At 35.5% G+C, this 14,603-nt stretch overlaps 1 protein-coding gene across 2 annotated transcripts in view; it reads right to left on the bottom strand.

Moving 5' to 3' along the window:
* Positions 1 to 9,644, bottom strand: part of Cntln (centlein) — a 291,783-nt gene extending 282,139 nt beyond the window's left edge. For both annotated transcript variants that reach the window (XM_026397573.2, XM_026397574.2), the window contains exons 1-2: positions 9,285 to 9,644; positions 3,287 to 3,375 (exon numbers count right to left, since the gene is read on the bottom strand). In XM_026397573.2, coding sequence (XP_026253358.2) covers positions 3,287 to 3,375; positions 9,285 to 9,644 — 449 coding nt within the window. The remainder of the gene's footprint in view (positions 1 to 3,286; positions 3,376 to 9,284) is intronic.
* Between the last annotated feature and the right edge of the window lie 4,959 nt (positions 9,645 to 14,603).

The raw sequence follows: 14,603 nt of genomic DNA, 5'->3' as shown, positions 1-14,603 counted from the left end.
ACCATGCAAATTCTGCAACAAAAAGGGTAACAGGAGAAGGAAATGTCTCTGGGGCTTCTAAGGGAAACAGCATGCAGTCAGCAAGACTTTGAACCATCCTAGTAGATGGCACCATTGACAGAAGAGTCAAGAGGCTTCTCACACATTCCCAAGAGTGATCTCTGGGGAATCTCAGAATCTAGAGTCTACAATTCATCACTTCTAGCCCGGTGACTTGATTTTTAATGAAGAGCTAAAAAGGAGACAAGTTTCAAGTGATCTGGAAAGGACCTTACCAAGTGCTCCTAATCACCAGGATGGGGATCTGAACTGCTAAAAAGCAGAAAATTCCTTACCATGGGCAATTTCCACCTCAAAAAGTTAATATATCTACAATGGATAGCAATACCAAAGGTTACAATGAAAATGAAGCCAAAAGTTATAAAACAGAAAAAGCAGAGATTTGTGAGAAATAGAAAGTCTGGTGGCCCATTTTCAGAATATAGCCTTAATTGGATACAATTATAGCCATTTTAATTATAGTCCTTCCTTTTGCCCACCCCAATTTTAAAATTAGCCAATCGCATAGATTATAACCCTGAACTCCTCCAATCAGAGTAAAGGACAGAACTGCTACTAGGTGTTAGGAATATAAGCAGGCAGACTGCCCACCCAGGTGCACTTGCCACCCAGATTCCAGTAGGACACCCTTCTGGCAAGAGTAAAAGTTTGCTTTACTCACCCACTATCAAGCACATGTCTGATTTCTTGTGGCACCTTGGTATTTCTAACAGTAGCACAATGCTATACTGAAATAAGATAACAGAGCTATGCTTTCAAAAATCCAAGGGAAACTACATGAACATAAAATTTTGTATTCAGTTGAAGTATCAAGCAAACATAAAGGCAAAAGAACATTTTGAGACATATAAGAAGTCAGAAAATATACCACCAGCACATTCTTTTTGAGGAAACACTTGAAAAAATAATCCAACCTAAAGGAAAAGGAAGATATAAGACACTAGAAACTACAGAGTAAGTGCAGGTGTACAATAAAGAAAACCTAGGCTGACAGCTGAGAGTAGGTTTAGAAAGCAACTGGTCCAAATCCACACCTTAAGGCAAAAAACCCAAGGAAAAATATCTTTAGCCCATTAGGCAAATGTCTTACAAAGAATATTGGCAGTCTTTATAAAAGAAAGTACAAATAAGGTAAATTAGATATTGAAAAATATTGTCCAGGAAAATCAAGACTTTTGTTTGGGTAATTAAAGGTAATTAATTATTTTGGGTCAGATAATAGGTTCTTTCCATAATCTTCTTGACTTTGATATTTATAATATTTTTTGAAAGATACAGATTGAGAGCCATACAATTTTCATTTCTCAGTGGATTCAAACATACTACACAGTTCTCTGAAAAATAAACATTTACATAGTCATAAAATTATAAATGCAACTATAGGTTTCCAAGTTAAAAAATCAAGAGCCTGAAACATGCTAGGCAAGCACCCTACCACTGAGCTACATCCACCAATAGATATTAAGTAGACTGAGAAAGCCTGACAAAGCTATATTTTGTTAAATTGTCCAAGTATATCTTGGGTATAATGAATTTTGAAAATGATAGCTATAAAACAGTAATCTCCAAAAATTTCAATACACGTTATCCTGTTATACATGTGTATACATGTGTAACATGTTATACATATTATTTCAATATACATGAAAGGCTTTTACGTACCTGCCTCTAATATGTGTATTTTTTTATAAAATACAAATTTTGTATATACACTCTTATAAAAACATACATTAAGTATATTATAAATATTAAAAGGAATTATAAAGGATGAGGAAAATGGCCTCATGATATTTTAATATTTGCTTCTCCTCAACCAAGTAGAAAGTACAAATTATGGACAGTTTTTAAAAAGTTGAAATAAACTCACAAATAAAAGGAGAGAAGGAAGAAGAATCACAGAAATGACAACTGAAGTCCCAAGACCTTCCCTAGAAAGCTTAGCCTGCTTCAAATTAAAAAATAAAGGGAGACAGATCACATATCATCTCAAGATGATTGAAGAAGTAACAACCAGTGTTTGAACAAAGGACTTAATTCTGATCATCAAAAGGAGAAACCTGGTTGATAAATTAGCATATCAGCAACATGAGGAGAAACTGATTACACATTTTAAGAGTCTACAACAGTCAAGGATACTAAAATAGGACATAGTTAAGTATGCATCACAGATTTTAACAAGTCAAATTCCAGCCAGTAGGAATAATCCCAGTGCCAGTGACTCCAAAAGTAAATACAGTTCAAGTTATCAAAAATGATGTTCAGATTTTATGATCATGATTCCAATAAAGAAAAAAAGGGAAAAGAAAAGAGAAAGGCATCCATATGTTTAGCTTCTCATTTAGGAAATATAATGAAATTCACTTAATAGGAAAGCAAGTGTTTTAAGTGCTGTTCTAAGTGTCATGGGACTACTGTATACCAAATGTTTGATAAGTATTATCCAGCAACACTAGACTATTTCTAATGACCAAAGAGAGGCCCAATAATCTATAGTTAAATGACTGGGCATCCCCTACAGAGTAATACAAGTATAAGTAAAATCTCTCAACCTATTCTAGAGTACTTACTCTACTCTGGCAAGGTCATCCCAGGCTTTCAAGTATATACTGCAGTTATCTTAGGGGAAAACTGAATAAGGTCTAGGAAGTCCACAGGGACAGTCTATGGAGTAAGAAGTCAAATAGCAGGAACTTCTTCAATTTTTTCAATTGTGCTATAATAGCTCAATACTAATGCACACACACAAATATCCACACACACACAGTATATAAGTAATAGTTTTCTCTTACCTGAAAATTCCCCAAATATGTCAGAATATAAACAGGAAATTAAGCCCTGTCTGTACTTGGTGAATTGGCCCTTGTTGTAATAAATCCAATATTTATAATACTCTGTTCCACATTTGTTTGGAAATCAATAATCTCTTCAGGGCATTCATGACAAGTTTTAAGTTTAACACTGAAGAGAAATTGTTGTAGTTTGGATCTAGAATGTCCTCTAAAGGCTCATGTGTTGAAGGCTTAGACTCCAGTGGAGAAATATTCAGCAGTGGGGCTCTTGAGAAGTGGTTGGAACATGAGGACATTGACTTCATCAGTGGATTAATCCACTGACAGCAGAATGGACTACTAGGAACGTATTTGTCACAGCAACAAAAAGCTAGTATATTATAATGAAACAAATTCAACAATCCAAATACTCATGAAAAATTAATTTGGGAACTCACCTTTCCACAACTAAACTGACAGCCTGTGTGAGATCTGGATTTTTTTCCTGGAGGCGTTTCCACAATGACCATACAAATTCTTTATCAGCCTTAAAGGAAAAAAAAAGAAGAAAAAAAAAAGGTATTTTATATAGTCATCAGATAAAACATTACATTAAATTTTAAAACAAAAAACATATTCCTTGATCCCTAGGTTCTATGTCAGTGAATTATTTGAAAGAATGGCAGGAAAGCTTTATTTTAATGTCTTATATTGGTAACCCATATTCACTTTTAATACTTCTATCACTTGCATTTTGGGATGCAAATACTGAAATACTAAATGTCAAGGCAAATTTACTTTAAAATCGCCCTGCAACTACTACACCAGTTTTCAGCTCCCCTTTTCAGCAAGATAATTTAAGACTATCTCTACTACTGCACCTCCTTTTCACTCTACAGTATCTTTCAAAAGAGTTCTCTCCCCGTGTGATAAAATTATCATTCAAGATACTATCAAATCAAATGGACAACTGAAAGTTTCAATCCTTATCACAAAAGTCAATTGTTATTAATTCTAGTAGACAGTTAGAAATCAATTTTGAGGACCTTTTAAAAAATAGTGACAATCTAGAAATTCTGATTAATTGGTCTCAAGTAAGATTCAAGCATCAACATTTTCTGAAAAAATCCTCACATTAATATGTTCAAAGCTACTACCCATGTAGACCTCATGTCAGTCTCATGGTTTTACATACAAACTCTTCACTAAGACTTATCTTTCTAACTGTCCCCTGTACCCTTATGTCCACACTTATAGCTCCAACTGGCTATCTGATGATTCTCTTGAATGCCTAATAGGCATCTTAAATTTAATTTGTCCAAACAACATTCTTGTTTTTTTACCCTCTTACAAATCTGCCCACTGCAGCTCAGAAAATGGCATCATCATCATCTACTCATTAATTCAAAAACCTAAAATGCAGAAAGCAATCTTGATTGCTCTTTTATTCATACTTTATATCCAAACCATCAGTAAATGGCACTAAAAAAAATACATTCCAATTCCAATCACCCTCACCATTTCTACTACCATCTCCCTCATCAAAATCAACACCATTTCTTTCTTAGCTCTCTACAATGGTTCTTACCCTTACAATTCAAAACTCTCCAATTGGATCCCATTAGAAGATAATCCAAACTCTTTACCAAACCTAAAAACCCCACATCATCCTCACACATAGCTCTTTAGCCTCATCTTTCTCTCCCCTTTGTTCACAATGACTTTGTTACTCTACTTGCAGTAGGGTCTTTGCACATAATGTACTACTTACCAGATTTTTATATTACTCCTTCACTTCATTCAAGTCTTTGCTTAAATATCACTGCCTTAAGGGATGTCTTCCTTGACTACCATATTTATAAAAGCTATCAAGACTCACAAGTCTCTGCAACCCCTTGCCCTTTGTCCTTCTTTTTTCATGGCATATTTCATTTAATAATCCTGTATTTGTTTGATTATGTGGCAGATACCTGAATTAATATCTTTCTCCATTATCCATTCTCTTCTTTTAGTTACAGAAACCATTTTGGTACTTTGCTGGCCAACTATCTCACACTGGCCTTTCTTGTCTTATGGCTATGTGCCCAAGTTCTGCCAATGAAATATAAGAGGTGCTACTGAAACTTAGAGGACATTATAAAATTAGGTTTATGCCTGCCAAGTGGGTTAGAAATACTTTTTTCCAGACTGCTCTTGCTTATTTAACTTACTTACAATGGGAATTTTCTTGAAAAACAGTAGTTATTAATTTCATATATTCAAATTTATACATCTTTCCCCTGGTGGCTTATGGATTTTAGGTACTAGTTAGAAATGTCTTGTCTTCTCCTAGATTATAAATATATTTACTCAGCCTTCTAGAATTTGTGGGGGAAGAGGGTTGGTAAATTTATTTTCTTAATTGACAAAATGGCTTATATTTATAGTTATATGATATTTTCATATATGTTGTGAAATGGCTAAATCAAAATATTAACATATCCATTATTTCATGTAAGCATTTTTGGTGGTAAAAAAGATTAAAATCTATTCTCTTAACCAATTTTCAAGCATGTAATACATTATTATTAAGTATAGCCATCATGTCTGCTAATTTGAAAACCAAAGTAAGACTTTTGACGAATAATAAAATGCTACAAATGAAGGGCCAGAGGTATAGCTCAACAGAGTGCTTGCCTAGCATGCACTCTGAATTTGAGTCCCTAAATTCAATTCCCAGCACTGAAATTTAAAAATGTTAAAAATGGATTGCAGGACTATTAAGAATTTTGTGGGGTTTTTTTTATATTTTCTAGTTGTAGTTGGACTCAATACCTTTATTTTATTTATTTATTTTTATGTGGGCTGAGGATCGAACCCGGTCTTGCATGTGCAAGCCGAGTGCTCTGCCATTGAGCCACAACCCCAACCCAAGAATTTTGTTTTAATTATTTGAATGTCATATTAAATTTAATGTGGATTATCCCTCTAATTATTAAAAAGATCCTTCTCATATAGAAAAAGTTAACCACTCAAAAAAAAAAAAATACCACAGAACTAATTTCCAAACTGTTCCAAAAAATATATAAACAAGGAAACTATTGCCAATCACATTCTTTGTATTTTCCCTATTTCAGACACTTAAAGATATTTTTAAAATTTTTTTAAATTAAAAGCCTTTAAAATCACTCATAATAAAATTATTTGTTTTCTGTACAGAACTTCCAAACACAATCAAATACTTAAAAATTCCTAATCCTTCTCATAAAGTTTATTAAACAGCCCCTAGCTTATGAAACAGCTGACTAAATGATAGATGACTTGATTCTAAATTTCCTTAGAGGTAGATTGGTTTTTGTCTTTTACTTATCAGCTTCTATGGAAATAGACACCGTCAATATACACACAAACACCCAAAACTGCCCCTTTTGAAGTGGGTACCTACTCTCCCAACACATGGATTCATTTTGGAAATATATTAGGCCTTTAATTTGCCTCTAATGGAGGGATGAATTCACCAAACCTTCAAAAACTATTTCCTACACTTAAACAAATAATTTGCCCATCAGAACTCAAGGAAACCATGGAAGGAATTTGTTTGCAAATATGACACAAAGTAGCCACTCAACAAATTATCATTATGAAAAATAACTTCACAAAAAGTTCACCTATTAGAATATAGCCACTAACAATGAGGAGAAATCTAATTCCACAATACATACTCAAATTTAATTTTTTTCTTTTTGAATGACTTGACAAGGTTTCCAACATAAAATATAAGGGAACTAGTTCTCTGATCATACACTCTTACTTCCAATATCATGTGCTTCCAAAGTTATTTTCATCATTAAATTTGGTAATTTAAATGTCCTAAATGTTTTATCTGAAATTGCTCTGTAGGTTTAGTAAATATTTTGGTTGCTACTAAAACAGAAAATAAGCTTTATGAACACTACATAACATTACTTTTCCTCACCTGGTATTCTATAAATTGTGATAAACATGCATATATTCATATCTCCAGCTTCTTTTGTCACAAACAATACATTCTTGAAAGATATAATCAAAATTAAGAATATAATAGAGTTAGGCTTTAATTCCACACACACAAAAAAAGGGCATAAATTTCATGGACTCAGAATCACTTTTTGGAACACCCTTGAAAAATTCCTTGGACAAAAGCTGTATTTGGAAGCTAAACTACAATCCTCAGTAAGCACAATACAGACAGCTTTTCACACTGAAATCAACCACCTTTTCTTCAGCTAAGCATATATGTAGTTTGCTTGCTAATGTGGCAGTCATAGGAAAAAATGTTTAAATAATAAAATTACCTATAGTGAGATAAGAAGCTCACATTAAAAGAAGTGCTTATTTTCTACTCTGAGGCATTCCAATGGAGTGAAATGGTACCTGGAATCAAACTTTTCCCACCAATCACACATAACTGATTCCCATAAATTAAATGTGTATGGGAAAGGAACTAACCTAACAGAAGCTACTATGTATGATCATTTATTGATCAAACAAGGTTCTTTTCCCCAAACAGGATGTTTGACCCATTATAAGGACGTGGAATTAATTTAGATCTGAACACAATCTTTTAAAATAGAAAATATCAGAGTTAATAACAAACCTTTATCATAAATATTCTTTCTGAAATTAAATGTGCATATATGTTACTAAGTAATATAAAATGAACTTTAGGTTAAAATTTCTAGCAGTTTTAATATTATACATTCTCAGGTACTGTGATTTCCACCTGAATAAATAAGTGAAAGAATAAAAATATCTAAAAGTGAGTTTAAATCACTGAAATACTTCTTTACAAAAAAAATTGGGAGTTCAATTATATTAAGAGTGTGTTTTGACTACAGTTTTATGGTGTGGGATAATGCCAATTTCATTTCTCATTATTGGAATGCTTATCATCATCTAACAGTATATGATAGAATCAAAAGGATCATCATTCTAAGCTAATTACGACCATATCTATATTCTTACCCCTGCCTATAGTAATGCAATAATCTTCCTAGTCCAGGTATGTCCAAGGTCAAAAAGGCCAATGCCATATTGGGAGCCACATTTTAAAAGAATCTAATAATGAATGGGTTTAGGGAAAGGGTTCATCAGGCTGTTTTCCACACTGACTTCCTGATTTAATTATAAAAAAGTAAATAACTTATTTCCTTAGCCAGCTAAGGTCCTAATTATGGAACGGCATAAGGAAAGGGCAGAAAACATGAGCAAACTGTGTCTTAAATTATGACTTTTAACAAAGACCTTTATCATGAGCTCACATTCCTAAACTCCCCAAAGTTGAGGGGTGTGTGTGTGTGTGTGTGTGTGTGTGTGTAGAATTTTAGATAGATAGATAGGCAGACAGACAGTCTTTGGTGTCTTTTATTCATCCTTTTGCCCCCTTAACCAGTGAAGAATAGGTACATAACACCTCCTCAATTTGTTTAATCAAAGACATACTTAAGCTTGACTCAGCAAGAGCCTACAAAAGCAACAACAAAACAAAAAAAATTCAACATAACAAACTACAAGAGAGAATCAATTTCATGAACTGTTTTATTAATCTAAACTGATAAAACTGTTCACAAAGTTACCTTGGTGTTGAACAATTTCTAATTGGTATCTATCTTGAAGACAGGAATTTAAAGACCTATTATTGAGTTCCCAACATTTAATCTAACCCTGTGGGAAGGTTCCGGTAAAATCCGGGAAGAGATAGTGATAAGCAGACAAAACTAAAGGAAAATTAAGACTATGTACGTGGGGCTGATCATCCTTAGTACACACAAACTCTACAAATAAGAAGTTGTTTTAGTGCAACTGACTTAGCAAATGCTTTTCACTAGCGAGATCAGAAGAAAACGAGATTTCTCACTCCTGGATTATGGGAACTATGGAATTACTGTAGTTGGCTAATAAATAGTCTCAAGCATCATCTATTGTGTGTAAAAGTTTCCAGCCCAAGACTTCCTTAAGATTATGAGTCTGTGTTTACAAGTCTGACCCTGTAAGTACAACAGCAGGGGTCTGGAAATTTAAAACAAGCTATTTCTTTGGCGGATTTTATTTTAACATAAGTGTTTAAGCTTTTCTGTTCAACTTGCGGGCTGCACTCCACTCGTGGGATCAGGTACCGCTACAAACACCAACCACAACCGGAACTTGAACTTCGGGAAGGAAGGCGGAAAGGGGTGCGAAGCGCCTTTTGGATGTATCCAAGTGACCAAACCAAACCCGGGTGCGAAGGCGAGCCCTGCCTGGCGGGTGACCGCAGGGGAGCAGGAGCCCAGGTCCCTCAAGCCCCAGGCCAAGAAGGCGGTAGGAGCCGGTAGGCGGCGTCGCGGGAGGGACCAGGGAGGTCCCCAATCCGCGGAGCGACACAGCCCAAGGCCGGGCGGAAAAGCGCGTCTCCCGGGCCGGGCTGTGGAGGGAAAGGCCGGCGGAGGTCCTAGATACCTGACACAATGCCAGCTCCTCCTTTAGGCAGCTCAACTCTTCCTCCAGTAGCTGCGTCCGGGTCATCTTCGCCTCCTCTACCGAGATGCCCTCTAGCCGCCTGGACCCCACGGGCTCGCTGAGGAGGGGAGCATGAGCCGGAGCAGCCCCCGCGGGCCCTCGCGGTGCCCCTGACCCTTCTTCGCCCCGCCAGAGTATGTCATTTTTATCCACGACGACCTCCCGCACTGTGCTGGCAAGCCCCGAGGCTTCGCTGCGCACCGTGTGGACCTCAGCTCCCCGCCTAATACGTGGGGACCGGGGGCCCATCGGTCGCGCCGAGGGCGGAGGGAGCGGTGAGGACGGCGAGCGCGCCGCCATGACCGCTAATGGTAACGGGTCAAGTTCCCACTTGGAAACTCCACCTCCCCTTCCCCATCCTGGCGAGCCCGAAGCGCTGATCTGCGCATGCGCGTGTCTTTTCCCGCCTAGGCGCGCGGGGTCTTGGCAGGCTTCCTGCGGCCCGCGAGCGTGGGGCTGCGCATGCGCCTTGGCCGGAGGGGCTAGTCTGGTTAGTACCCAGCCTGAGTCCTTTGCTAGGGATTCCTGGATTTCCTGTCCTCCGCAAACCGTATCCTCCCTTTAAGGCCTAGCTCTCATTCCCGCCTTTTAAAGCCTTCCTTGACAAGCTTGCAGCCCCAAATGATCTTTAACTATGAATTTCTCTTCTTTCAAGGCCTCTGCCAACTCATTTGTCATGTTTCATTGACCGCCCAGGAGTGTTAGTTACACGGCTAATCTCTCCAGCGCTATCGTAAACTCCTTGAGGATGAGGGAATAGATTTTAGACTTAAGTGTTTTTTCACACCCCTTAACAAAACTGCCTTAGATACATCTGACATTCAGCTGACTGATGTCAAGGAGAAGTGGAAATCCTTGTGCTGAGCTGGGACCATCAAGCAGGTTTCCCACTTGAATTATGATCCTTTGTACACCCTTTATCTTTTGTTTGCAAGAGTCATGATTTCCTTTGAATCTTTATACCAGTTTCTTTATTCGTTGGCTGGATCAGAGTGAGCCTATTCCACTCAGCCCAACAGGTTGGGTCCTCCGACCAATCTGAAATTAGTAATTTGGAACATGGTGAAAGAAATAAGACCTGCTTTTCTTTCTAATTCTCTTGTTTGTTTGGTTTTCCTTCTTGACTTCTTTCTTTATAAACTTCAAATACGCAATAATGTCCTTTCTTTATCCTAAAAAAACATGTCCTTACTATTAAGTTTAGTAAGAAGATGTGCATTGAGGGCTGGGGATGTGGCTCAAGCGGTAGCATGCGGCCCCGGTAGAAAAGTGATAACTTTCATTGTATTTCAAAGTCATCTGTGCCAGTATTAAGTTGGTGTGCAAGAAGATACTTTCCCACTCCCTATCATGCTCATGCAAGATGAGCAGGCTCCTTCCCACTAAAAGTGACTATCTTGCAAAATTTATAAAAGGATCGCATCAGAATATATGTAAATCTTATAAATAGCTACCCTATTGAACATTTACCATGCCAACTGTTAAGTACTTAAATGTTAAGAACTTTTCACATATAAATTAATTCAATTCTTAAATCACCTTAAATTAGATGTTATTATTCCCATTTTACTAGTGAAGAAACTGATTTCAGAGGTTACTGTAACTTGCCTGAATTTTCACCTGTGGTATTAGAAGAGCTAGAATTTGAATTAACTCCACTTAGCTTTAAAACCTGTGCCTTTGATTTCTACCTGTACTAACTACCTGTCATCTGAGATACAGCATTAGGTCTGATAGCATGTGAGATTTCATTGGACTTAAGACTGGGAATTCCAACTGCATAGTTCACTAGTTTGGCTTACAGTCACTATGAATGTACATTTTAAAGGCAATTTGTTATTCACGCAAAACAGTATCATTTCACCTGATCACAGAAAGATTTCTTTTGAAAAGCTCTCTATATAATTGTACATAATAGATAATATATATAATTGTGAATAATAGATGATATATAAATATATAGAAATGTATAGGTAAACTTATAGATATCCCCAGAAAAGGATATCCTGAATCTTGACTAAGCAGGTAGACATATTTTTTTAATTTTCTTTTTATTGTGGCAAAGTACACATAACATAAAATTTACCATTCCATCCATTTAAAAGGACTGCAAACAAAAAACAATTGAGTGGCATTAATACATTGGCCATGTTAGACAACTATCTAGTTTCAGAACATTTTTATGACCCCAAACGGAAACCCCTTACCCATTAGTTACTCCATGTTGTCTCCTCCCATAAGCCACAGGCAATCAATGACTAAACTCATTTCTGTTTCTGTGGATTTGCCTATTCTAGATATTTCATATAAATTGAGCCATATAATATGTGGGCTTCTGTGTCTGATTTCTTTTATTTAGCCTAATGTTATCAAAATTCATCTATATTGTAGCATGTATCAGTGCTTCAGTTTTTTTATAGCTGAGTAATCCACTGTATGGATATACCACATTTTGTTTATCCATTCATTAGTTAATGGACATTTTGGTTTTATGCACTTTTTGCCTAATATAAATAGAGCTGCTATGAACTAATGTACTGGATTTTATGTGAACAACTATGTTCAATTTTTTTGCATATATACCTATGAATACAATAGCTAGGGCTTATGGTAAGGCTGTGGTTAACTTTAAAAACCACCAGTTTTCTTTAGTGACTGCACCATCTTACATTCCCATCAGGAATGTATTAGAGTTCCAGTTTCTTCACATCTTTGCCAACTTTGTTTTAATGATAACCTAGTGGGTATTAAGTGGTGTCTCATTTCAATTTTGATTTGATTAATGACATTGAGCATCACTTACTTGTTGGATATTTGTTTATCTTTTTGGAAAAAATATCTCTTCAAGTCCTTTAGCCATTTTTTAATTAGATTATTATTCTGTTGTTGAATTTCAAGAATTCTTTACAGGCAGACATCTTTTAAGAATAGAAATGTGCACACTTCTAGGGTGTACATAGGGGATTCTTCTTTGTGTTACTTGTTTGCTGAAACATATAGAAATGGATGAAATGTTGATTTTTTTATGCCTTTATTTTATTTATTTACTTTTATGGGGTGCTGAGGATGGTATCCAGTACCTCACATGTGCAAGGCAAGCACTCCACCACTAAGCTACAATCCCAGCCCCTGAAATATTGAATATTGACACTCATAGCTCAAAAGATAAGTTAAAGACCTGAACTTTTAATTGAATAACAATGTTAAAAATAATCAACAGTGTTCCTCCCATTCAGTTCTTTGTTCAAACATTTAAAAGCTATTATGTGTTCCTGGAAAATATGCAGTAAAATTGCTAAAGATGAAGTATACTAGAACACAGAGACATGATTCTCTCCATATCACCACTGTATGGTTGAAATGCTGAGACAAGTGAGGAAATGTACAAATTAATATTATGGGTTTAGATGATACCTATTACTTTAATTTTTAAAATTTACTTTTAACTTTGTTTAAGAAGAGAAAAAATGCATTGGCAATTTATCAGCTTTTGTGTTTCTTTGTTTCCAGAAATAATGCAGAATTTTTTTTATTATTGATTGTTCAAAACATTACAGAGCTCATGATATATCATCTTTCATACATTTGACTCAATTGGGTTTTGAACAATGCAGAATTTTAAGAAATGTTGATTTCTCTTTTACCAATTTGGTGTCATCTTTATTCAGTTAGTAGAAAGTACTTGTTAAATTTTGGACAACTATTAGGTATGAGTGAAACCTCATATCATAGATTTCTTTTCACATCATTTTAAAGTTTATCTCAAGTTTTAGTGTTTGCTACATCCTAGGGATTTAAATAGTTGTTTGCTGCCTGTATCTTCAGCATTATAAGAGAAATTCAAAAGCTAGATGTACCAGTGTGACAACTGAATCAGCAGCAGACATATTGTCTCAGTCTAGTGTGGACAAATCATACTCCAAGGGTTAGTGGAAATAAATTTTAAAAAACTATTTTGTGTTTATAATTATTATAATATTCTTTGAGCAATTCCTGGCAACTCTTGATCCCTTGATCAGTCTAAGAGTATTCTTGGTCATGATTATAGGTATAGAAGGAGATACTATCAGTGTCATTTGTACATGTGATTTTCATACATTTCAAAATTATGACCCTACAGAGCTATGGAAACAGAATTTCATTTTCCACTTTTATTTCCAGATATAACAGTCCAAAACTGTTTAACTGGATTTTTTCTTCTAATTATAGGCTTTTCTAAAATTATGTTCATTAAAACCTAACTCCCAAGGTGAGGAAATGTGCAAATTAATATTATATTTAGATATAATATTGGGAGTTAGGATTTAATTATTGTTTAACTATTATTCTGAAGGAGAAAAAGTAACCTACAGGTTTGAAATACAGTGCCAGGGTACCTGAGAAATTTCAGTGATTCTACAACACATAGAGTTTCTATAGTTTCAGCTCTTCATTTTGACACATGACCACAGTGAGGCAACACCCTACTCTTTTAAACTTCCCATCCATATTTCAGCTTCCTTCTCTGTGATGGATGAAATAATATACCCAGAATCCTGCATATTTTAATTGAATATTTTTTCCCTCAAGGCAATATTGAAAAAGTACTCCAGTTAGGAGCTTGTACACAGAAACTCTCCTATAAACACCATAGGAAAATGTATCTACTTTCTTTATCATCTTCACGGTCTTTATTAAACTCAGTTTCTGGAAGATACAGAATACAGTATTTAATTCTGGTTTACCTAAATATTGCATATTCCCAGATAATATTTATTTGTATTTTGCATCTATTTTTTTCATCTTTTATAATTGCTCTAAAATTTCTTATACATGTGATTTGTAAATGTCTCTAGGTAGGCTATAAAATCCTTGAAGAAAGAAAATGCTTATTTTTTTTCTGTACTCCTCATTATACTTATCACAATGCTCTCACATATGAAGCACTTGATAAATGCCTGTTAGCTAGTTTTCTAAATGCCACAGAAAGTTGTGCCTTCAGCAATTAATAGGCACTTATTGTGGTAGTTAATTATATCTCATTTCAGTGGACATTCCTTTGCAATGAACAGAGAATGTTTTCATGGAGTACAGTATATCAAAGTTAATATCTGAGGAAAAAAATCAAAGAAAGTGTGTAAGGAAGGGTCCTGGGATAGAATATATACCCTTCAAGAACACATAACCAATGAAGCCCCACCTCCCAAAGCACTATAAGCTGGAGACGCAGATTTTACCACATGAGCTTTTGGGGGAAATTCTAGAACTAAACTATAACAA

The sequence above is a fragment of the Urocitellus parryii genome, chromosome 4, assembly GCF_045843805.1.
Source record: "Urocitellus parryii isolate mUroPar1 chromosome 4, mUroPar1.hap1, whole genome shotgun sequence".
Taxonomy (NCBI): domain Eukaryota; kingdom Metazoa; phylum Chordata; class Mammalia; order Rodentia; family Sciuridae; genus Urocitellus; species Urocitellus parryii.
Note: the sequence above shows the minus strand (reverse complement) of the source record. Positions and strands in the feature narration are given on the sequence as shown.